Genomic DNA, 26,463 nt, shown 5'->3' with positions numbered 1-26,463 from the left:
GGGACAGGACCATCCCATTGACCTCAGGCAGGATTTTTCTCTCTTGGACCTCACCCAGAATCGGGGCGGGTGAGGCTCACAGAACAGCATCCTCAGGCGGGATCTTACGAGCCTTGGGCGGGCGAGGTGGTAGAATTCCAGCAACCATGTCTAGGGTACAATCACACGTTTGTACATGTGAGGAAGCTTCCCTCTGGGAGTGTCTCTCTCTTGCCACTGCCACACATTGCTGTAATGACCTCAACAGGATACTTGGGGTTGGCCTCTTGGAGGATGGGCTTGCTGATTGAGATAATTAATAATTACTCTGCCCAGTCGGTGGGGGGGGCCTCATCTGTGTATAAAACTGGGAGTCTCAGGTCCACTGAGACTCCGGGTTCTGACTGTGTACCTGAAGCACGCGAGGAGTGGAATAGAGTTTCCAAATAAAGGCCACCTTTCCACTACTGCTTCCTTGTCCGTCATCAGGACACATCTTATGCGGACCCTGGCCACCAGGCGGCAGAGGTTCCCAGTGGAAGTCCCTCTACGGAGGGATTCTCCCCCACGATCTTGGGGACCTGGGGTGGAGAGTGGTGCACACAACAGAAGGTTAAATTGGTTCACGGACTCCCAAGCGACCTGCCCCTTTTGCAAACTTGTGGAGTCCGTGAGCCATGTTTACGTTCAATGCTGTAGTCTGCACACTCTTTCTTGATTCCTTTTGTTGATGTTTTGTTTGCGCTTCAGCCCCATGCTCCTGATCTACGGGCACTCAGTGCGGAGGAGAGTGGGGAAGGAGGAGGACCTCCTCGCGAACCTGCTCCTGAGCTTGGCGAGGCATGCTTGTGGCTTGTGCTACCAAATAAACCTGTTGGACTTCAACCTGGTGTTGTGAGACCTCTTACTGAGTTTACCCCATGTTGGCATCTCCACGTCAAAGCACGCCAGCTGCATGTCCAGGCAGTGGGCGACCAAGGGAGTGGTCTGACCCGACTGTCTGCTCCTCTGCCATGGCTGTATTTGCAGCTGGGTGTGCCTGGGAGGGAGCATGGGATGTCCAAGGGCACCTTTAACATCTCCCATACCTGCTAGGCACTGCAGGGACTGGGGTGTATTATTGCCCTCGATAATCACATTTTAATTTGACGTTTTAAGTTTCCTTTCCGCTTTGTCTTTTGTTTCGGGTGGTTCCCCTCCTCCTGGGAGCTGCCCACTTTAATTTGTCCCTGAGTTAAAGAGTCAGTTTATTTGGTTGGCCAAAAAGATTGGAAATGATTGCTCTGCCCAATCAAGGAGCCTCACATCTGGATCAAACTGGAAGTGTTAGGTCCACTGGACTCTGGATTCTGACTGTCCCCCTGAAACACTCTGGGAGTGGTGTAGGATTTGTAAATGAAGGGAATTTGGGGAAGGGACACCGACCTCTGAAGGGGTCACTTTGATTGCCATTACCATGTAACTTCATGACATGCACAGAAAGAAGGCCTTTCCTGCCAAGGGATGAGTGTTTTTGTTATTTATTGTCTATGAAGTCAAGGAAAGAAAGGCTTGGACTAAAACTCAGGACAACTCAAAAGCACTTTCAAGTTTTCCAAATTGAGTACTGATGCTGATGTAATATCGGAAAGACAGCAGCCAATTTGCACGCAGGAAGATCTCACAAATGTTGATTGGGCTTTTCTGCTTCTTCTCTCCTGATACTCAGACTCCATCCAGTGTCTACGGCCACCACTAGCTCGACAGCACCTCATCCAAATGTCTATCCTAAAAATCTCTGGGCTAGTTTTCTGTTAACAATGGAACAATTTTGTTCTCCCTGATACTGGTCAAACAAGGAGAGAAAATAGATTTTTTGGATCTAATGAAAGAGTATAAAGATGAAATGGAACACAGAAGGATAAAATGGGTGTTTGGGGCAGTATCTTTCACACCTGTGGAGAGAGATGACCCTTCATCCAGACTCAAAATGTTGGCTCTATTCTCTCAGCACAGATGCTGTCAGACCTACTGAGATTTTCCAGCATTTTCTGTTTTTGTTTCAGATTCCAGCATCCGCAGTATTTTGCTTTTATCTTTCAATTCAATGCACAAGCCTAAACTCGCACTCTGATTAATGACAAATTGTTCACTTGTTGCAGATAAAGGGTGGCACAGTGGATTGCACTGCTACCTCACAGTGCCAGGGACCCGGGTTCAATTCCGGACTCGGATCACTGTCTGTGTGCTGTCTGCATGTTCTCCCCATGTCTGAGTGCTCTGGTTTCCTCCCACAGTCCAAAAGATCAAACAACAAATCATACAGTGCAGAAGGAGGCCGTTCGGCCCATCAAGACAGCGCTGACCTCAATCCCCACCCAGACCCGATCCCCGTAACCTCACAGTTTACCCTGCTAATCCCCCTGACACTAGGATCAAATTTAGCATGGCCAATCAACCGAACCCGCACACATTTCGACTGTGGAGGAAACCCATGAAGACATGGGGAGAATGTGCAAACTCCACTCAGACAGTGACTTAAGGCCAGAGTTGAAGCTGGGTCCCAGGTGCTGTGAGGCAGCAGTGCTCATCACTGTGCCACCTTGCCACCCACACAGAGGTGCGTGCCACACAGAGATGTGCGGGTTAGGTTGATTGGCCGAGCTAAATTGCCTCTTAATTTCAGGGGGGATTTGCAGGGAAAATAACACAGGGTTCAGGGTATAGGACCTGGGTGGGATTGTTGTCGGTGCAGAGTCGATGGGTCGAATGGCCTCCTTCCGCGCTGTGGGGATTCTATGAAGACAACAACAGCCACCGAGCTAGATCAAAGAGGAGCCCATTTTTTTTAAAAAAGACCTTTGTTACAGAAGGAACGATGTGGAGATGCCGGCGTTGGACTGGGGTAAACACAGTAAGAAGTCTGACAACACCAGGTTTAAGTCCAACCGATTTATTTGATAGTAAACTCACAAGCTTTCGAGGTTTACCTCTTCGTCAGGTGAATGAAGAAGAGGTAAACCTCGAAAGCTTGTGAGTTTACTGTCAAATAAATCGGTTGGACTTGAACCTGGCGTTGTCAGGCTTCTTACAGAAGGAACTCAACATGGCTGCTTCTGGGAAGTGACGTATCCGAGAAGATGAACGAGACTGGCCAGGGACGATCTGGCTCTCTGAAGCCCTTGGCTTCTCACATCTCTTCTTTTCTTACTCAACTCTCCACAGATATCTGCATCGCATGACACACATGTGTTAGTTCATTAAGTTAAATATTTATGTAGGCAAAAGGCAAAAACTCCACAAACCGAAGAGTTCCTTAATGGCTTTAGCAGATCCTGTTAATGGGCCTCGGCTGAACTTTTCTGCTTCCTTTGTGCACTGTATTTCTTACAATAATTCCCATGTGTAGTTTTATTTCAAGCCTGTAAAATCAAGTGACTGCATACTTGTGGCTATTTTCACATGTTATCCGATGCGACTGACTTGCCATTTAATTTGTACGATTGAAGCGAGGAAGATCTTGGCCCTCTGCGAATGGAAAATCATCTTCAGCACTCATACTGGACGTTTGTGTATGTTTTTTTTTTGGAAATTGAGTGCTGAAGTCACCTGGCAGCGGATCAGTGTCACACAAGGAGTTGACATTCGTTCTAATCTCTTCATCCTTTTCCTTGCCTTGCCATTAAAAATTGATTGTTTCAATTAAGTGTTGTAAATAATTCATCAATGCTGGTTCTGTGAGACACTGTCCTGTGTTTATTCAGAGTGGATTATATTCTTCAGCATTGTTTATGTTGAACTATTAACAAGCTACCAATCAGCCGATATTATAACAGTGCCCCAGGTTTGCTCTGTTCTATCGGATGGTGTGCCTCCATCGCAAGGATAATCTTTATCAGGAGTTGGCAGGATCTCAGAATCCCAACAGTGCAGAAAGAGGCCATTCAGCACATCAGGCCTGAACCAACAACAATCCCACCCAGGCCCTATCCCTGGAAATCTCAGTACGTCAGACAGTATCTGTGGAGAGAGAATGGAGCCAACAATGGGGAAACCCCCTTGACAGCAGCTGGATTGGAAGATCCCACTGCTGCTCAATGGCGGGTCGCCTCTCCCGCCGCAAACCAGGCTACGGGGTGGCACGCAGATTGATGCTGCCGGCCCTGTCGCAGGCGGGACAGGAAAATTTGGAGGTCGTCCAAAAGTCAATTGATTTTCGGCCACTCTTCAGATGCTCCTGTCCCACCCGCAACGATGTTCACTCCTGGCGGGACCGGAAAATCTGTCCTTAGTTGGGGTTGACTCGATGGAGAATGTGCTGCACTGTTGGAGGTGCCATTTTTCAGGTGTTACCACAGTATTATTTGAAGGCCAGCAGGGGCGTTCTCTTGGTGACAAATTCTTACCCCTCAACCAGCAGCACTAAAACTACACGTTTAGCACATTGCTATTGGCAGTATCCTGCCACATCAAATTGGTTGCTGGATTTTCGACAGTGACGATGCTATGCCTTTAAGAAGTGTATTTCATGTCATGTTTCTTGTGAAGGGAATGTTTAAAACTTCAGGTCTGATTACGGTGCCAATGTGTCTGCATCAGGCAGACCCGTGCTGGAAATGCAGCAGCATAACTATTCCTAGATATTGGGGTGTTTGTTTAAATCTGAGCTGAGGTTTTGCTTATTTTTTGGGTTGTTCCCTGGGGTTTCAGTGTAGGGTTTAATTAGGTTGACTGACAAGGAGGGAGTCATGAGAATGGGTGGAGATAAGTTTACAGAGACACAAACAGGCAAGATCTGCCAGAAGCAAGAACCGTTATTCGCTTTTCCTCTCTCTCTCCCGAAAGACTGTAGTTTGGGACCTGCTAGAAAATAGGTATCTCTCTCCATAGGTGTTGTGAAGGCGAGAGGACTACCAGTTTGCATAACAGCAGGTAAGCTGGTGTTTTGCTACCTGATTTTGAAGAGGCCTTTAAGTCTATGAGGAATATTGCTTAAATTGGAACTAACAGAGACAGATTAGCAATTAAGAACTATACATTGTCATTTTTAAGAATTTCAATTGGTAAAAGTTTGGCTAATTCTTTTTTTGTTATGGTTAAAGTGTATTGTTATCTTAAGTTGGTTTTAATAAGAGCTTCCTTGTGGGTCAATAGAATCATACCTGGAGTGAAACACCTTTATGCTCACGCTAGTGCCAAAATCAAAAATAGTTGGGATCCAGTCTAACGTCATACTATAGGTTGTAGTTTCTGATCTAGTCCCCAACACGACATGTCAACAATGGTGACATTTCAGATGTACTTCATTGATAAAGCATTTTGGGACATCCTCAAGTGGGGGGGGTGGACGGTGGTGGGAGTGCATCATCAGCACAAATTTTCTCGTTCTTCTTTCAACCTGAGACCTGGACCATGCAAAGGTCCATTGACCTTGGGCGGGATTTTTGCTCTTTAGAACTAGGAGCAGGAGTCGGCCATCTGGCCCCTCCAGTCTGCTCTGCCATTCAATAAGATCATGGCAGATCTTTTCCTGGACTCAGCTCCACTTACCTGCTCACTCACCATAACTCTTAATTCCTTTACTGTTCAAAAATTTACCTATCCTTGCCTTAAAAACATTCAATGAGGTAGCCTCAACTGCTTCACTGGGCAGGGAATTCCACAGATTCACAACCCTCAACTCAGTCCTAAATCTGCTTCACCTTATATTGAGCCTAAACCCCCTAGTTCTCGTTTCACCTGCCAGTGAAAACAACTTCCCTGCTTCTATCTTATCTATTCCCTTCATAATCTTCTATGTTTCGAGAAGATCTCCCCTCATTCTTCTGAATTCCAATGAGTATAGCCCCAGTCTGCTCAGTAAGAGCAGACTGGGGCCATAAGCCAACCCTCTCAACTCCAGAATCAACCCAGTGAATCTCCTCTGCACCCCCTCCAGTGCCAGTATATCCTTTCTCAAATAAGGAGAGCAAAACTGTACACACTACTCCAGGTGTGGCCTCACCAGCACCTTGCACAGCTGCAACATAACCTCACTGTTTTTAAACTCCATTCCCCTAACAATAAAGGACGAAATTCCATTTGCCTTCTTAATTACCTGCTGCACTTGCAAACCAACTCCTTGAGATTCCTGAACAAGGACACCCAGGTCCCTCTGCACAGCAGCATGCTACAGGTTTTTACCATTTAAATAATAGTCCATTTTGCTGTTCCTCCTACCAAAATAGGTGACCTCACATTTACCAACATTGTACTCCATCTGCCAGACCCGCGCCCACTCACTTAGACTATCTATATCCCTTCGCAGACTTTAAGTATCCTCTGCATACTTTGCTCACCCACTCATCTTATGGGGTGAAGGTGGTTGGAAAATCCCATCCTAAGAGTCATCCAGACTCAAAACATTGACTCGATTCCCTCACCACAGACGCTGCGGTTTTCCAGCGTTTTCTGCTTTTTGTTCCTACAACACTCAATGCAGTACTTTTTTTTGTTATGGTTAAACTGTATTGTTAAATAAAGTTGGCTTTAATAAAAGCTTCCTTGTGGGTCAATAGAATCACACCTGGAGTGAAATATTTTTATGCTCACCCTCGTGCCAAAAATCTCAAAAACTCAAAGTCTCAAAAACATCACACATACATCTAACGTTTAGCCAAGGATTGCTGTTGGTCAGTGCAAGGATAATAATTCTATATCAATCTTGGGTTGCATGGAACAGGTTCCCGTTTGGACACTTCTAGGAATCGAGACTCTAATCCCCCTTGTCACTGTTCTAAATCTCTGAGACTGATGTTAAAAAGTATGAGGATTATTGCCTTTGGCAAGACATCTAACTCCAGATTGCTCAGTGCACAATACCATCACAGTCTTGGAAGGCTGAAATTGCCTTGGTGAATGACATGGCCAGAAAGTCAAACAGGAGTCATTCGGCCCATCATGCATGTGATAGCTCTTTGAAACGGCTATCTAACGAGTCCGATCACTCCTGTTCATTTTCGATCGTAGAATCCCGACAGGGCAGAAGGAGGCCACTTGTCCCATCGAGTCTGTCCTGACCACAATCCCACCTAGACCCCTAACTCCACAACCCCATGCATTTGCCCCAGCTCGTCCTCCTGACACTAAGTGGCAACCTACCATGGGCAATCAATCTAACCCCCACAACTTTGGAGTGTGGGAGGAAACCAGTGCACCTGGAGGAAACCCACAGAGACACGGGGAGAACGTGCAAACTCCACACAGACAATGACCCAAGCCGGGAATCGAACCAGGTCTCTGGTGCTGTGAGGCAGCGGCACGAACCACTGTGCCACCCTGCTGTCTGGCAATGTACAATTTTCTTACTTTCAAGCATTTACCCATTTTCTTTTTGATCACTGAATCTGTGTCCTCCACCTTTTTAAGACAAAGCATTCCAGATCGGCACAACTCACAGCATAAAAACATTCCTCTTCATCCCGACCACTGCAGCCCCCTTGGAACTTCTGCCAATTCTCTTAAGTTTGTGTTCCATTGTTACTCACTCTCCTGCCACTGGAAAAAATTGCCCCTGTTCCATCTTGTCAAAAGCGTTCACGAGTGTGGACACCTCCAATAAATCTCCCCTTCACTTGATCTGCTTTCAGGAGAAAAGTCCCAGCATCTCCAGTCTCCCTACATTAACAAAGAACAGTATAGCACAGGAACAGGTTCTTCGGTCCCTCCAAGTCTGTGCCAATCATGATGCCTGCCTAAACTAAAATGGCATACACTTACGGAGTCCGTGTCCTTCCATTCCCATCCTATTCACGTGTTCATCTAGTTGCCCCTTAACTGTCACTACTGTACTTGCTCCCACCACCTCCCGTGTTCCAGACATTCACCACCCTCTGTGTAAAAACAAAACAAGTTCCTTCATTCCTGATGCCATTCTGTTAAAGCCTCTCTGCAACTGGTCAGGTTCTTGGTGTCCCTCCCAACACGTGATGTCCCAAAACTGGAAACTGTGTCCTCCCCTTTCTATTTAAAAATATATTTATTTCGAACAACCACTTGACCCAAGTGATTCACCTCGTGCAGGGTGGCCCAGTGGTTAGCACTGCTGCCTCACAGCGCCAGAGACCCAGGTTCGACTCCTGGCTTGGGTCACTGTCAACGCAGAGTTGGCATGTTTGCCCTGTGTCTGCGTGGGTTTCCTCCAGGTGCTCCAGTTTCTTCCCACTTACCACTGTGCCACCCTGCTGTCCAGCAATGTACACTGTGCTGCTTAGGTGCACTGGCAACGCTAAACAGGTGCCAGAGTGCGGCGACTCGGGGATTTACATTACCACGACAATGAAGTTACTACGAAAGCCTACTTTTGACAGAAATAAATTTAAACTTATCCTGATAAAAGAAGCCTGCCTTGCTTCAATACTCTTGTCGTAACCTCTTTCACACAAACATCTTTCAAACCTATTGAATTTGAACATTTCCAACTGTGGGAGTATAATGCACAATTTCACCAGCTTTCACATCAAAGGATTTCTCCCACTCTTCGCGTGAATTCTCTTTGATTTAATCTTGGTTGTCCGTCCTCTTGTTCTGGACCCCTCACTCGCCAGTGACAGTCTGGGTTTATCTACTTTGCATCGTTCTTTCATTGTGTTAAGCATTGAGTCAAGAAAAAAAGCAGCTCATTTCTTCAGAACCATCGAATCCGTACAGTGCAGGAAGAGGCCATTCGGCCCATTGAGTCTGCACCCACTCTCCAAAAGGACATCCCACCCACATCCTCCCCTCTGCCCTATCCCCTTAACCCCACACATTTACCATGGACAATTGAAACCGGGTCCCTGGTGCTGTGAGGCAGCAGTGCTACTCACTGTGCCACCGTGTCACCCATCTTTGGACTTTGGGAGAAAGCCGGAGCTAAACTGCCCTTACTGTCAGGGTAAATATGTAGTGTTACAGGGATAGGGCCTGGATAGAATTGTTATTGATGCAGGCTCGATGGGCTGAATAGTCTCTTTCCACAGTGTAGAGGTTCTATGATCGCCTTAATGTCACAGATGCACCTCCCTCACTCTATTTACCTCATCTCACCATATCCACCTATCTTGAATTCCTCTCGGAAAGAATCATGCACTTATCTAACTTCCCTTTAAATGCATCCAAATTATTTGATTCAACGCCAACTTATGGTAGTGAGTTCCACATTCTTACTATAAATAAAAGCAAATTACTGCAAATTGCTCTGATGCTGGAGTCATCCAGACTTGAAATGTTGGCTCTCTTCTCTTTCCACAGATGCTGTCAGACCTATTGAGTTTTTCCTGCATTTGTTCCACATTCTTATTTGATTTATTATTGTCACATGTATTAACATACAGTGAAAAGTATTGTTTCTTGCGCGCTGTACAGACAAAGCATACCGACTACAGAGAAGGAAAGTAGAGAGTGCAGAAAATAGTGTTACAGTCATAGCTAGGGTGGAGAGAATGAACAACTTAATGCAAGATAAGTCCATTCAAAAGTCGTGGCGGCAGCAGGGAAGAAGCTGTTCTCGAGTTGGTTGGAATGACGGAGGTTGAGGGCTGATCTGATAGAAGTCTACAAGATTCTGAGGGGCATGGACAGAGTGGATCGTCAGAAGCTTTTTCCCAGGGTGGCAGAGTCAATTACTAGGGGGCACAGGTTGAAGGGGCAAGATTGAAAGGTGTATGAACAGATTTTTTTTACACTGCAAGTAGTGGGTACCTAGAACTTGTTGCCGGGGGAGGTAGTGAAAGTGGATACGGTAGTGACTTTTAAGGGGCATCTTGACAAATACATGAATAGGATGGGAACAGAGGGATATGGTCCCCGGAAGAGTAGGGGGTTTTAGTTAAGTCGGGCAGCATGGTCGGTGCAGGCTTGGAGATCCTGTTCTTGTGTTTCAATTTTCTTTGTTCTTTGGACACGATCTCAAACTTTTGCATCTTTTTCCCGAAGGAAGTCGGTGGAAGAGAGAATGTCCGGGGTGCTTGGGGTCCTTAAGTATGCTGGCTGCTTTGCCCAGGCAGCAGGAGGTGCAGACAGAATCAATGGATGGGAGGATGATTTGCACGATGGATTGGGATACATTCACAACCTTTTGTAGTTTCTTGTGGTCTTGGGCAGATCAGGAGCTAGGCCAAGCTGTGATACAATCAGAAGGAATGCTTTCTAAGATGCACCTGTAAAAGTTGGTGAGAGTCGTAGCTGACATTCCAAATTTCCTTAGTCTTCTAAGAAAGTAGAAGCGTTGGTGGGCTTTCTTAACTACGCGTCTGCATGGGTGACCAGGACAGGTTATTGGTGATCTGAACACCTAAAAACTTGAAGCTTTCAACCTTTTCTACTTTGTTCCTGTTGATGTAGACGGGGGCATGTTCTCCTTTACGCCCCCTGAAGTCGATGACAATCTTCTTCGTTTTGAGGGAGAGATTATTGTTGTCGCATCAGTTCACCAGATTCTCTATCTCATTTCCGTACTCTGTCTTATCATTGGTTGAGATCCGATTCATGACCTTCGTGTCGCCAGCAAACTTGAAAATCAAATTGGAGGCGAATTTGCCTCCATAGTTATTATTGTACAAGGGGGCTGAGAACACAGCCTTGTGGGGCACCGGTGTTGAGGATGATCGTGGAGGAGGTGTTCTTGCCCATCCTTACTGATTGTGGTCGGTGAGTTAGGAAGTTCAGGATCCAGTCGCAGAGGGAGGTGCTGAGGCCCAGGCCACGGAGTTTGCCAATGAGTTTCATGGGAAGAAGTGTTGAAGGCTGATCTGTAGTCAACAAATAGAAGCCTGACATTGGTGTCCTTGTTATTGAGGCGTTCCAGGGTCGAGTGCAGGGCCAGGGAAATGGCGTCTGCTGTGGACCTGTTGTGGCAGTAGGTAGACTAGTGGATCCAGATTGTCCGGGAGGCACACTGCCTGGTTTTTCTCAGGTATTGGGATGATGATCATCTTCTTGAAGCAGACAGGGACCTCAGATTGTTGTAAAGAGAGGTTGAAGATGTCTGTGAATATCCCCCACCAGCTGATCCACGCAGGATCTGAGTGCATGTCCAAGTACCCCATCCAGGCCAGTTGCTTTCCGTTGACCTTTGAGAAAGCTGCTCTGACATCTGCAATGGTGACCCCGAGATACAGGGTCATTCAGGGCTTTCAGGATGGAGGGCATGCTCTCGCTGGCCTCTTGCTCAAAACAGGCGGAAAATGCATTGAGCTCATCAGGGAGGGGTGCGTTGGAGCTGGCGATTTTACATGTCTTCATCTTGTAGCCTGTTATGTCTTGCAGACCTTTCTATTGTCAGCAGGGGTCGGTGCGGCTAGCCTGGGACTCTTGCTTGGTCTGGTATTGTCTTTTACCATCCTTGATGGATCTCCTTGGATCGTATCTGGCTTTCTTGTACAAGTCAGCGTCGCCTGACTTGAATGCCTCAGACCTGACCCTTGTCAGGACACTTGTCCTCGGCAAATGGAAGTTTCTCCAAGTGTTGTCAACCAACATTTAATGTAACTTGGACTGAGTTTCTCTTCATTTCAATTCCATCTGTCTAGGAGTAGACCCTGCGCTTTGCTTACTCTTTTATTGTGCAACCTCATTCGCCTGTACAGCGACTTGAAGATATTTGTATGTCTCTATGCCAGGTCCCTGTGCTCCTCTCCACCATATAGAGCTTTGACTTTCATTTTCCAAGGAGCACTTTGGATTCTTGCTCTCCTGAGCAAGTATATCATCCCACACCCTTCCACGTCAAAGTTCAATTGATTTGATTTATTATTGTATTAGAATACAGTGAAAAGTATTGTTTCTTGTGTGCTACGCAGACAAAGCACACAAGTACATAGGGCAGAAGGAAGTAGAGGGTGCAGAACCTCGTGTTATAGTCATAGCTAGGGTATAGGGAAAGATCAGCTTAATGTGTGATAGGACGTTAAAAGTCCAATGGCAGCAAGGAAGGAGCTATTCTTGAGACAGCTGGGATGTGAGCTCAGACTTTTTTATTTTTATTCATTTGTGAGACATTGGCGTCGCTGGCTGGGCCAGCATTTATTGCCCATCCCTAGTTGCCTTTGAACTGAGTGGCTTGCTTGGCCATTTCAGAGGGCATTTGAGAGTCAACCACATTGCTGTGGCTCTGGAGTCACATGGAGGCCAGACCAGCCAAGAGTAGCAGATTTCTTTCCCTGAAGGACATTAGTAAACCAGATGGGATTTTCCAACAATTGACAATGGTTTCATGGTCATCAGTAGATTCTTAATTTTTTAAAGATATTTTTTCTCATATTCAAACTCCACCAGCTGCTGTGGTGGAATTCAAACCTGGGTCACCAGAACATTAAACGAGTTTCTGGGTTAATATTCTAATTAATTATTCTAATTAGCCGAGTTTCTGGGTTAATACTCCCACCCATTGACCGTCTGCACTTCCCACTGCCTCGGCAAAGCAGCCAGCATAATCAAGGACCCCAAGCATCCTGGACATTCTCTCTTGCACCTTCTTTCTTCAGGAAAGACACAAAAGTCTGAGATCACGTACCAACCGACTCAAGAACAGCTTCTTCCCTGCTGCTGTCAGACTTTTGAATGGACCTACCTCACATTAGGTGATCTTTCTCTGCACCCTAGCAATGGCTGTAACATTACTTTCTGCACTCTCTCGTTTCTATCTCTATGAACGGTATGCTTTGTCTGTATAGCACACAAGAAACAACAGTTTTCACTGCATATTAATGTATGTAGCAATAATAAATTAAATCTAGTTATAACATCATTAGACCATTACTGTAGTTTTAATTGCTAACTGCACGTCCATTCTGTGAATAATGAGATTCAGGAGGGCTTCTTTGCCATTGCCTGGGAAAGGCAGTTGGGGAGTGAGGGTTTGGGCAGAGAAAACTGAGCTGGATTTTGGCAAATAAAAAAATAGATGGAATTTCCGAACCATTTGCCTGAAAATTAAGTTGTTCAAGATGTTTTGGAACTGGTTTTGTGATGAGATCTCTTGTGAGGTAGGTCATCACAACACATCGCTTGTCATGAAATTGTGCCCAAGTGTTTGCAGTGATTGCTTTGTGAGTGGTTTGGTAATAAACACACATCGTTAACATCTGATGGCACAGAGTGTTCTGTGTTCCTGGTCTGGATGGCGACATTATTGTTTGTTTCGAACCACATTCTGTGTGCCAGGAGGGACACATGGGTGGTCCTGTGGTGTCGTGTTGACGCTGTTATTCTGTACACTTGAACTGCTGGTGGTTCCTCTGCACTGCATGAAACCAGGACTGTGCGTCACTGTGCAAGGGAGGGGGCTGGAGACAATTCCTCAGCAATGCCTCCACTGTATCCTCTGGATTCAATGGAGAACCACCAGGTGATTTGATTTATTATTGTCACGTGTCCTCGGAGACAGTGAAAAGTATTGTTTTTGCTCATTGTACAGACAAAGCATACCGTTCGTAGAGGAGGAGAGTGCAGAATGCAGTGTTACAGTCATAGCTAGGGTGTAGAGGAAGAGCTACTACGTGCAAGGTAGGTCCATTCAAAAGTTTGATGGCAGCAGGAAAGACGCTGGTTGGTATGTGACCTCAGACTTGTATATCATTTTTCCTGACAAAAGAAGGTGGAAGAGAGATTATCCAGGGTGTGTGGGGTCCTTAATTATGCTGGCTGCTCTGCCGAGGCAGTGGGAAGTGTGGACTGAGTCAATGAACGAGAGGCTGGTTTGCGTGATGGATTGAACGCCAGTCTTTTCCTGTAGCCAGCTCAAGGATTCATATAAAACCTATGCAAAATCTCAGGGGAGGTGGATATTATTGTTAGACTATTCACCGATAAACTCAGCTAACAAACCCAGGACCTGGGTTCAAATCCCACCACGACAGATAGCGGAATTTGAATTTCAACGCAAAAAATATCTGCGAGTCACCATTGTTGATGGTCAGAAAAACGCACCTGGTTCACTAATGATCCTTGGGGAAGAAAATCTGCCATCCTTACCTGGTCTGGCCTGCATGTGATTCCAGAGCCACAGCAATGTGGTTGACTCTCAACTGCCCTCTGAAACGGCCGAGCAAGGCACTCAGTTGTATCAATTGACTATAACGTATCAAGAAGCCAGCTCGCCACCACCTTCTCAAGGGCAACTCCTGATGGGCAATAAATGCTGGACCGCCAGCAACGCTCACGTCCCACGAATGAAGAAAAGAACATGAACTGGAAAGGGGAGGACACTGTGTCTGAATAACTGGAAAGCATCTCCCCCACCAGGTCCTGTTTTCTCAGCATCTCTAATGGACAACGTTCCAGATGAGGACAAAGAAGTTATTACAAAGACCCTCTGTAGCTCTCCGTACTGGGATGACCTCGCTCCCAACCCATCAAGCTTGATGTCCAATGAAAAGGCAGAACGGACAGACAGAGGAAGAGACAGCAAATCCTGAATTGCAGATCTCACTGCCGCAATGGGAATTCCCCTTGACGCTGCCGAGACCAGAGAATCCTGCCGCAAGCAGACAAAGCGCCTCCTCCCACCCGCGGGAAGCACACGGCTGGGAGGCCGGAGAATCTCACCCGATGTTCATAGAATCCCTACTGTGAAATAGGAGGCCATTTGGCCCATCGAATCTACACTGACCACAACCCCACCCCTGGCCCTATTCCTACAACCCTGCATATTTACCCTAGCTCATCCCCCTGACTCGAGGATCAATTTAGCATGGCCAATCAACCTAACCCACACATCATTGAAACTGGAGCACCTGGAGGAAACCCACGCAGACATGGAGAGAACATGCAAGCTCCACACAGACAGTGACCCAAGCTGGCAACTGAACCCAGGTCCCCAGCACCGTGAAGCAGCAGTGCTAATCATTGTGCCGGCCAAGATGATCGACTGGTCACTGATACAGAGACATCACAGCGTGGGGAGATCACAGTCATGGAATACAGAGGTGAAAAGGAAAGGTTTTTTTTGAATAACTCTGGGTTTACGGTACGCGATGTGTGATTACACATATGTGCATCATACCTTCCATACTTAAACAAGGCCTGTGTTGAGAAAACAGTGTGTTTCACAAAGGCGAAGATATGAAAAGGAAGGGGGATACGTGGCCTTAAACTGCAGACAGTGGTGTGGGTTTTTAACTGCTCTGTATAATGGGTAAAAGCCATGAAATACGTTTGAGTTTCTTTGCTGCAGGACTGCTGAATGACCATGCATGCTGATTTAGAAACCTCTTCACACAGCGAGGAATGGTTAAGGTCTGGAATGTGCTGCCCGAGAGTGCAGTGGGGGCAGGTCCTGTCCGAGCTTTCAGGAGAAGAGCTTGGTTATTCTCAGGAAAGGAAGGAAGTGTACAGGGGAAAAGACAGTGAACTGCTCACTCAGGGAGCTAGCACAGAACTGATGGGCAGAACGGCCCTGTTACTTGCTGTAATGAATCTGTGATTCTTACATTTGCGCGTGTGGGCCATGCTGGCAAGGCTGCAGTTTAATGTCCACTCCTCACCCTCCTTGAGAAGGTGGCGGTGTACAGTGGAAGGGTCTGATACATAAAGGGTTCATGTGGGATTGGGTGCAGGCCCACTCACTCAGTGATGAAAGAAGGCACATGACTGAAAGTCTGTGTGATGTTGGGCCAGGGACTTGATAAGACCTGGGATGGACGTAACCCCTTGTCTGTACTCTTTACTGTCTGCATGTATGGACATCATTACAAGTAGGTTCGAATGATTTGCTGTTAACAGACACTGTGGCACAGTGGTTAGCACTGCTGCCTCACAGCACCAGGGATCTGGGTCCAATTCTGACCTTGTTCCATTTGAGGCTTGCAAGTTCTCCCAATGTCTGCGCAGAGTTTCCTCCAGTGGTCCAGTTTCCTCCCAAACTCCAAAGGATGTACAAGTTGTATTGACCATGTTAAATTGCCCCCTTAGTGTCCCAGGATGTGTGGGTTAGGGGGAATTGCAGGGTATATACGTGGGCCTACAGGGGTAGGACTCTGTAAGATGCTGTGTTGTTAAATCAGTCCAGACTCGATGGACCGAATGGCCCGTTTCTGAACTGCAGGGATTCTATGATTCAATGACATTCTGTAGACAACATTGGTGATTCACCATCTTGAACCACTGCTGTCCATGTGGGTGAAGTCACACATCGTATTGGTCAGTAGAGTTCCAGGATTCTGACCTGGCCGCAGTGAAGAAGCAATCATGGGGGATGCAATAAGTCTTTGGAGGCAGAACTACCTTCACCAAAATCCCTTTATTTACAATTCCAGCAGCAGAACGCAGAGTTCTACCAGTCAGCAGTCTACCTGAAGGAGTGCCAGAGGAACTGACACTCACGGCTAAATACAAGGAAAAGACTCCCTGATACGCCCATCAATTAACTCCCTTAACCAGGAAGTTCAGATTCCAATAGGCCAACCTGAATGGCCTGATTGAAGTCATTACAAAGGGTGGCAGATATGTGTGGACCCACTGCTACGTGGCTCTTAAGAAAGGATTATTCTTGAGATATTTTATCCCCTTTGCATATACTGTTGAAGGAGAGAGTGCAACCAAGGAGCCAAGGCGATGATACACCCATAAACGGAAGAGAAAATTCCGCTTTCATTTACTGAACTGAGTTCAGATTCTTCATGAAAAAAGGCCAGGCACAGTGGACTTGTTTCCACTGGTGTTCAGATGGGTGAGAGGGTAACTTGATTGATGCATATAAGACCCTGGATGTGTTGACAAAAGCGACATTGAAAGGATGTGGATGAGTCCAGAGCTGGGAAGGCTCTGTGTTAAAATTAGGAATCGCCCTTTCAGGACAGAGATGTGGAGATGTTCTCTCTCTCAGAGGCTTGTGCGACTTTGGGATTCTCTGCCTCAGAAGGTACTGGAGACGGAGTGGGGATCTCATTGAGTATTTTTATGGTGAAGATAGATAGATTCTTATTGGGCATGGGAGGGAGATGGGAATGTAGAGCTTGAAACAGAAACAGATGAGCCATGATCTTATTGTGTGGCAGAGCAGGCTCAAGAGACCTCTTCCTGCTCCTGTTGCACATTCTTGTGTGTTTCTGGACCATAGCCAGGCTCTGGGTTATCAGTCCAACAACATAACGGCACGGTGGCACAGTGGTTCGCATTGCTGCCTAACAGCGCTAGGGACCTGAGTACAATTCTGGTCTTGGGTCACTGTTTGTGCAGAGTCTGCATGTTCCCCGTGTCTGCGTGGGTTTCCTCCGGGTGCTCCGGTTTCCTACCCACAGTCCAAAGATGTGTGCGTTAGGTGAATTGGCCGTGTTAAATTGACCCTTAGTGTCAGGGGATGAGCAGGGTAAATATGTGGGGTTACAGAAATAGGGCCTGGGTGAGATTTTGGTCGGTGCGGACTCGATGAATCAAATGGCCTCGTTCTGCTCTATAGGGATTTTGAATTAACTACACGCTACCATCTTCTGTCTCATAGAATCACAAGAGATGTCAGCTCAGATGAAGCTGATTCCACAAGAGCTGTCCACTTGATTTCCAGTATCCCACTCTTCCTTTGTAACATTTAATAAACATGTTTATCTTCAAATGCTTATCAGCTTAATTCACTCTTGAACATTATTACATTACTTTTCTTTGTCAGACAATTATATCACCCCTCTTCCAGTCTCATCATTCAATCCCACCCCACCCCACACCACTCAGGATTATCACATTTAACATTCAGAACAAAGTACTGCCGTGTAGTTTCATACCAAACTTGGTTTGCTGCCTGCTCTCCAAGAGAGATGTGATCAGACGTAATAAAAGCAAGATGCAGAAGGAGCAGGGCCCAAGGCTGATGGACCCAGTGCTACACAGGCCCAGCCCACAGGGAAGCTCTGTATCGTGCCTTCGAGTATTGAAACCGAAGACTTGTCTGCAAAGAATGGATTTCCAATTTTACTGCACCTCCAGCGCAAAGGAAAACTTTCCTCTCGCTCGCTCTCCACCCCCTCCCATGTGAGTTCGATCTGGAAACGATCCCTCCAAAAAAAAAAGAGAATTGAACTCGAGCCTTGGTATGGATATGTGCCGTCAAATGGCTTTTGGGGGCTCTCTGCAGCGGATAGGAAGCAGTTCAGGTTTCCGTGAGAGATTGTTGCTCAGAGTTTTGTGCTTGACGACAAATCCTTCAGATTACACGCATCATTAAACTCTCACGGAGGGATCTCTTTGCCCAAAGCAGTGTGAGAACGAGGAATGCATGGCCATTTGGAGCATTTGAAGGGAGAAGCGTAAATGCGTTTAAAGGGAAGTCAGATAAGTTCTTGAGGGAGGCGCTGGGGAAGAGATGCTTGTGTAGAGTGTAAAATGTTGGGTTGGGTCACATCTCTGCTGAAAAGGGAAGGCTGAGGGGTTTTGAGATTTTTTAGAATGATAGCGGAGCGGCACAGTGGTTAGCATTGCTGCCTCATAGCGCCAGGAACACAGAACAAAGAACAAAGAAAATTACAACACAGGAACAGGCCCTTCGGCCCTCCAAGCCTGCACCGACATGCTGCCCAACTCAATTAAAACTCCCTACCCTTCCGGGGACCATATCCCTCTATTCCCATCCTATTCATGTCAAGATGCCCTTTAAAAGTCACTACCGTATCCGCTTCCACTACCTCCCCCGGCAACAAGTCCCAGGCATCCACCACCCTCTGTGTAAAAAAATTCTGCCTCATACATTTCCTTTAAATCTTGCCCCTCACACCTTCAACCTGTGCTCCCCTAGTAATTGACTCTTCCACCCTGGGAAAAAGCTTCTGACTCTCCAACCCAGGTTCAATTCCCGGCTTGGGAATTGCATGTTCTCCCCGTGTCTGCATGGGTTTCCTCTGGGTGATCTGGTTTCCTCCCACACTCCAGGGGTGACCTGATAGAAGTTTACAAGATTATGAGGGGCATGGACAGAGTAGATAGTCAGATGCTCCTTCCAAGGATAGAAAAGTCAAGCACTAGGAGACATAGCGGGGTTCTCATAGAGATTCAGAAAATTCTAACGGGATTAGACAGGATAGATAGGTGTTCGATGTTCTACGTAGATGCAGGGTGGATGTCCCCGATGGTGGGGGGAGTCTAGAACCAGGGGTCACAATCTGAGGATTCGGGGTAGACCATTTAGGATGGAGATGAGGAGACATTTCTTCATCCAAAGAATGGTGAGCCTGTGGAATTCATTACCACAGGAAGTAGTTTTTACCAAAACATTGAGTGCATTCAAAAGACAGCTGGATACAACAATTGGGGCGAACGGGATCAAAGGTTATGGGGAGAAAGCAGGATTAGACAATCAAGTTGGACGATCAGCCATTATCATGATGAATGGTGGAGCAGGCTCGAAGGGCCAACTGGCTTCCTCCTGCTCCCATCTTCTATGTCCCCCCACCCCCCGCCCATGGAGTTTGATTGGTTGCAGTTCAACCATGATCCCTTGGATCAAGGAGCTAAATGCCCAAGGCTTTGTCCAGTGTCCCTTTGAGAATGTGAGGAGCACAGATGAGAGGGTCAGGTACAAGCTCCTGAAAAAAGCATGGAAAATGTTATGTGAATGAACAAGTGAGGGGGATACATCGTTTACAAAACGCTGTAATAGATTATTGTGGTACACGCCACATAAAAGGACCTTGTCGGTGTGTTTCTCATTATGTTAACAAGATGTTTCTCAGCCTAGAAATGGACACAAAAGCCATGTGGAGCATGAACTTGCAGCTTTGACCAGCATGTTTACAACTCTGCTAATGATAAACTCTCTTGTAATGAATACGCGTAACCTCGTGGTCACTGTCTTGGGTACAAAATCATTGGAAAGCATTAAACTGTCACTGTTTCTTTCTTTGTGAGTTTGTTTTAAAGGGATCTCGACACTAATGATCTGATAAAAACATAACACAGCTTCATCCCATTGAACCTCACAGAACAAGTGAAGGGCCCAATTTTTAAAGAAATATTAAGTAGATTACAAACAGATTGGACTCCTTAATATTACAGAATCGCGGAATTGACACAGTGTGGAAACACAGGATCCCTACAGTGCACAAGAGGCCCTTGGCCTTTATAGCGAGGAGGATAGAATATAAAAGTAGGGAGGTCTTGCTGCAACTGTACAGGGTACTGGTGAGACCGCAGCTGGAGTACTGTGTGCAGTTTTGGTCGCCGCACTTGCACAAGGATATTTTGGCCTTGGAGGGAGTGCACAGGAGGTTCACTGGGCTGATACCGGAGATGAGGGGGTTGGCCTATGAAGAGAGACTAAATAGACTGGGTCTGTACTCGTTGGAGTTTTAAGGATGAGGGGGGATCTTATCGAGGCATATAAGATAATGAAAGGGATGGATAGGGTAGAGGTAGAGAGATTCTTCCCGCTCAGAAAGGATAGCAGGACTAGAGGGCACAGCCTCAAGATAAGGTGGGGGAGGGGGCGCAGTTTCGAACGGAGTTGAGGAGGAACTTCTTCACTCAAAGGGTGGTGAGTCTCTGGAATTCTCTGCCCGTTGAAGTGGTGGAGGCTGCCTCGCTAAATATATTTAAGTCACAGGTAGATAGGTTTCTGACAGACAAGGGAATTAAGAGTTATGGGGAGAAAGCAAGAAAGTGGAGCTGATCCACTTCAGATCAGCCATGATCTTATTGAATGGTGGGGCAGGCTTGAAGGGCCAGATGGCCTACTCCTGCTCCTATTTCTTATGTTCCCCCCCCGATCTTAACCCCGCACATTTACCATGGCTAATCCACCTAACCTGAACTTCTTTGGAGACCACTTGACCCAGTGCACTCAAAGTTCATGTCAGCAAGTTCCAGGTCTTTGTTAGTCGTCAAGGCTGCATGGTGGCACAGTGGGTTAGCTCTGCTGCCTCATGGCGCCAGGGACGCTGGTTCGATTCCCGGCTTGGGTCACTGTCTGTTTGTGCGGCATCTGCACGTTCTCTCTGTGTCTACTTGGGTTTCCTCCCACAGTCCCAAAGACATGCAGGTTAGGGTGCATTGGCCATGCTAAATTCTCCGTCAATGTACCTGAACAGGTGCCAAAGTGTGGCGACTAGGGGATTTTCACAGTGACTTCATTGCAGTGTTAATGTAAGCCTACCTGTGATACTGGTAAAGAAATGAGGCTGGGCAATATTGCATATGGCAGACACAACACATTAATCCATGATGAAACAATTTGTCCTCAGGCTCAGGATAATAGCTCTTGATAAAATGCCAGTAATTCTGACTGACTTTGAAGTGTGTGTCCCGTCTTATCAGCCACTGACTGCTAACCTGTGACACTGTCAGGCAAAAAAAAAGAACAACTGGGGCAGACCTGTGCAAAAACAGCGAATGAGGGAAGATGACCTGATGAATTCGGAGCAGGTGTGGGCCACTTGGCCCCTCAAGCCTGTTCCACCATTCAATAAGATCATTGGCTGCTTTGATTGTCATCTCAGCCCCACATTCCTGCCCATCCCCCCCCCATAACCTTTCACCCCCGTGTTAACAAGAACCTATCCTGCTCTGCTATTCAAAGACTCTGCTTCCAAAGCCCTTGGAGGAAGAGATTCCCAGGGACTCACCCAGACCTCAGATGAAGCTGATTCTACAAGAGCCGTCCACTTCATTTCCAATATCCCACTCTTCCTTTGTAACATTTAATAAACATGTTTATCTTCAAATACTTCCCACTTTAATTCACTCTTGAACATTATTATGTGACTTGTCTTTGTCAGACAATTATATCACTCCTCTTCCAGTCTCATCATTCAATCCCACCCCACACCACACCAAACACTCAAGATTGTCACACATGACATTTAGAACAAAGTATTAGCCTGTAGTTTCATACCAAACTTTGTTTGCTGCCTGCTCTCCAAGAGAGATGTGATCAGACGTAATCAAAGCAAGATGCGGAAAGACCAGGGTCCAAGGCTGATGGACCCAGTGCTGATGTGGAGATGCTGGCATTGGACTGGGATAAACACAGTTAGAAGTCTCACAACACCAGGTTAAAGATTTGGTCGCTGACGCCACTAGCTTTTGCCTGACAAAGGGGCAAAGCTCCGAAAGCTAGTGGCGTTTGCTACCAAATAAACCTGTTGGACTTCAACCTGGCGTTGTGAGACTTCTGACAGTGTGGACCCAGTGCTATTCAGACCCAGCCGACAGGGAAGCTCTGTATCGTGCCCTCGTGTATCAAAACCGTACATCTGTCTGCAAAGAATGGATTTCCAATTTCACTGCCCCTCCAGCGCAAAGGAAAAATTTCCTCTCGCTCGCTCTCCACCCCCTCCCATGTGAGTTCAATCTGGAAACATTCCCCCCCAGAAAAACAGAACTGAATTTGATCCTTGGTGTGGAAACATGCAGTCAAATTGCTTTTGGGGAATCTCTGCAGTGGATAGGAATCAGTACAGATTTCCATGAGAGACTCGGGCTGCTGCTGTCGCCAAGAATTTCGTGCTTGACGACAAAGCATCCTTTCAAAGAAAAGGTTTTGCCTCACCTCTGTCTTAAATTAGTGGCCTCTTATTTTTAAAACAGTGATGCCTCATTCTAGAGTCTCCCGCAGAAGGAAACATCCTCTCCACAAAGGTAATGTAGATGTTTGGGAGCACAGCATGACAGCTGCAGTACTTTTTGCCATTAAAAGGTACTGGGAGGGAACTTGCAAGGCAAAAGTTGCTGGGACACTTGACATGTGCAAGCTGAGATAAAGCACACAACAAAAAAAAAAGCCTAAACCAGCCCCGTAGCAGTTTTGAACCCAGTATCGAGTGGTAGCTAGGTGCCAGTCATTAGAATGCTAAGTAAAGAGGGGATCTCTAAGATGAATCACTTGTTGCGAGGCCGGCACAGGGGTGAGCACTGCTGCCTCACAGCGACAGGGACCCGGGTTCAATTCCGGCGTCGGGTGACCATCTGTATGGAGTTTGCACATTCTTCCCGTTACAAATAACAAAGAAAATTACAGCACGGGAACAGGCCCTTCGAGCCTGCACCGACTGTGCTGCCCGTCTGAACTAACATCCCCTACCCTTCTGTGGACCACATTCTTCTATTCCCATCCCTCGTTTGCGTGGGTTTCCTCTGGATTATCTGGCTTCCTCCCGCAGTCCAAAGATGTGCAGATTCGGTTGACTGGCCAAGCTAAAACTGCCTCTTAATTTCAAAGAGGTTAGCAGGGTAAATACGTGGCGTTGCAGGGATGGGATTGCTGCTGGTGCAGGCTTGATGGGCTGAAAGGCCTCCTTCTGCACAGCAGGGATTCTGAGATTCTGTGACAGCAACTGTTGCTATCAGCCACTTGAATGCCAAGGTACACAGCAAAACGGGACAGCTGGTCAAAGGTACTCAACACTGTTTGGAATAGATTCTCAGCCTACGTTACCCGGAACATATCCTCAGCTGCAAAATGACTGGGTTTAAATGTATACAAGGCAACATGACAACACAAGAGTGCAGATTTAGGTCGTTCTATCAAAGGTACACACAGACTCAAAGTTAACTCTGTTTATCTCTCCACAGATGCTGCCAGACCTGCTGAGATTTTCCAACATTTCCTGTTTTCATTGCTGATTTTGATTAACCCCGGGGTCTTCCTGCTGATTTGTCTGAATAAGCTATCAACAACCATAACAACAATTCACCAAGGTGTTTGTGGAATTTCACCGCAACACACGTCACTAACGCGAAATTTGGCAACGTTAAACATCGCCGCTGAGGTCCAACACCTCCATTACTGGTGTGCAACAGACGTTCCAAACGCACTGGGCTTCTCCTCTCATCCTCCCTCTCTTGAGGTTGGGAGTCCAATTTCCTGAGCGTGCAAATTGTGGGGGGAATCTGCGGAGCCCTCCCTCACTTCCCACCCGAGCCCGAATTGGGGAATTTCCTCCCCCACCCTCCCAAGACCGAACGCGATCTGTCCTCTCCAACATTCTCACCCAACCACCAAGCGTTGAACTCTCTACCTCTCTCCGTTCACACCAACACTTGCACCCACCCCCGAGAACCAAACCCCAAACCTTGGATCGCAACACCGCCAGAACAATATTCCTCAACAATTCTCTCCAACCCGGATTTTCAGCCCCTCAGTGGACATTGGGGTTCCTGCACCCAGTTGGTCAAGACTTTAAAAAAGACTGGGACGCATCTGCAAATACACAGGAAGAGAGAGTGAAGCACTTACCTCATCATCCGAGGGGGGTGGAGGGGGCTCTTTAATAATCTGAAAGGAGAACAAGAGAAAGAGAGAGAGGAAACATGAATTACAAACAGGCTGTAATAGCTGTACATTACCAGATACTCTGTAAATGCCTGGTGTGATGTGATGCCAAGTAATTTCACCCCCGGCTGTGTCTAACAACAGCGCACGAGCTTAATGAGACTGTTTCACACTTTTTCAAAGCATCTGTCCAAATTTATCAGGCATTATTGGTGTTGACTGATGTTGTGTTGAGTTACATTGGCGATCTGCCCCTTTGAACAAATGTATTATTTTGTAACTCTGGCTTGCTGGCGAGCTTTGCCACCTTCCACGTGTGCAGTCTGGCTCCTGTTCCCTGGGCAATGACTGGTGCTGAGAAAGATTGGCATGGGGGCGGGGGGGGGGGGATATCTCACTCTGCCACATGGATTCAGTATCACAGAAACTCGACAGTACAGAGTGAGGCCATTCAGCTCACCGAGTCTGTGCGGATCACAGTCCCACCCAGGCCCGATTCCCGTCACCCCACACACTTACCCTGCTCATCCCCTCGAATCAATTTAGCGTGGCCAATCAACCTAAAGCGCACATCTTCAAGGCAGCTCGCCCCTACCACCACCTTCTCAAAGGCCATTAGGGATGGTCAAATAGATTCCAAGTCATGGGCAGCATGGTGGTATGTACTGCTGCCTCAGGGTGCCAGGGACCCGGGCTCGATTCCGGCCTTGGGTGGCTGTCTGTGCGGAGTCTGCACGTTCTCCCCGTGTCTGCATGGGTTGGCTCTGGGTTCTCCAGTTTCTTCCCCAGTCACAAAGATGTACAGGTTAGGTGGATTTGTCATGCTAAATTGTCCCACCATATGTAGGTTAGATGGCTTAGTGATGGTCAATGTGTAGGGTTAGAAGGATAGGGTCGGGGAAAGGGCCTGGATCGGGGAGTCAGTGCAGACTCAATGGGCCAAACTGCCTGTTCTGTACTATAAACGTTCTATGATTCAGGGAGATGTGAATCATTTCAACATGATACTTTTAAGCATATATGTGTGTCATCAAGCAAAAGATCATCTCCAATCTACGGGTGAGTTGGCAATATTTCAGAACCCACTCAACTCTCCAATCATTTTTCACCAAGGTTGTGGGATAAAAGGGGTCTGCGCAAAGGTTCTCTTTTTCTTTCAAAGATGTGCAGATGAGTTGGATTGGCCATGGTCAATGCACAGGGTTACAGGCATTGGGCAGAGGGGAGGGCTTGGTGGGATGCTCTTTTTGGAACGTCTGGGCAGACTCGATAGGCTGAATGGCCTCCTACGACACTGTAGAGATTCTCTGGTTCTTTCCTTGTCCAACTGGACTTTTGTGCTCAGGCAAGCGAAAGTGTGAGGACATTTGGCCCACTGGTTTGTGCTATCTCCTTGCTACTCAATTAGTCCTGCTCTCCTGGTTTTCCCCAGAGCTCAGAAAACTTGCCCTCTCTCTGCCCTTTTTCTTCTCATGACTCACAATTTGGTGTTGTGAGACTTCTTACTTTTTATTCTCACCAATTGTTCCACTGGCATCAGCACGGGGTCATCCAATGGGAATATGACCACGCATTACAAACTCCCGAAAGAGTGGCTACCACTCAGGGTCCAGGTCCATGCAACAACGTGCTTGCATTTCACAGATGAGATTTACTGGACTGGTACCAGGCAGGTTACGTGAAGAAGTGGGTTTTTTTGCCCCTCAATATGTTGGAGAGGTTCAAGAGCAAATTTGGTCACGGTATTCAAAATCATCAAGGGTTGTGCTAGGGTCAATGAGGAGAGAATGTTTCCAGAGGTAGAAGGCTCAGTAACCCAAGGAGGCAGATAAGAAATGGCATGGCAGCACAGTGGTTAGCACTGCTGCCTCACAGTGCCACGGATCCGGGTTCAATTCCGGGCTGGGGTCACTGTTTGTGTGGAGTTTGCATGTTCTCCCGCTGTTTGCGTGGGTTTCCTCCGGGTGCTCTGCAGTTTAAAGATGTGCAGGTTAGGTGGACTGGCCACGCTAAATTGTTCCATAGTGTTGGGGGATTGGCAGGGTAACTACGTAGGGTTACGGGGATGGGGCCTGGGTGGGATTGCTGTTGATGCAAGCTCGATGGGTCAAATGGCCTCTTTCTGCACCATAGGGATTCTACAATTTAAGGTGATTGGGAGCCAGAAACAAGAGGCCCTTTCTTTTACGCAGCAAGTCGTGATCTTAAATGCACTTCCTGAAAGAGAAATGGAGATATTGTGAAGGAGGATACTTAGAGCTGTGGGGACTGAATAGTGGATGGGACTAACTGGA

General features: G+C 47.0%; 1 protein-coding gene across 1 annotated transcript in view; it reads right to left on the bottom strand.

The window, feature by feature from the left end:
* LOC145361149 (anthrax toxin receptor 1-like) overlaps positions 1-26,463 on the bottom strand; it is a 183,817-nt gene that overhangs the window by 58,430 nt on the left and 98,924 nt on the right. The window contains exon 14 of the mRNA XM_080216766.1: positions 24,134-24,172. Coding sequence (XP_080072892.1) covers positions 24,134-24,172 — 39 coding nt within the window. The remainder of the gene's footprint in view (positions 1-24,133; positions 24,173-26,463) is intronic.

Source organism: Carcharhinus amblyrhynchos, chromosome 34 (genome assembly GCF_965287045.1).
Source record: "Carcharhinus amblyrhynchos chromosome 34, sCarAmb.v2.hapA, whole genome shotgun sequence".
Classification (NCBI taxonomy): Eukaryota; Metazoa; Chordata; class Chondrichthyes; order Carcharhiniformes; family Carcharhinidae; genus Carcharhinus; species Carcharhinus amblyrhynchos.
This window is presented reverse-complemented; position numbering and strand designations above follow the sequence as displayed.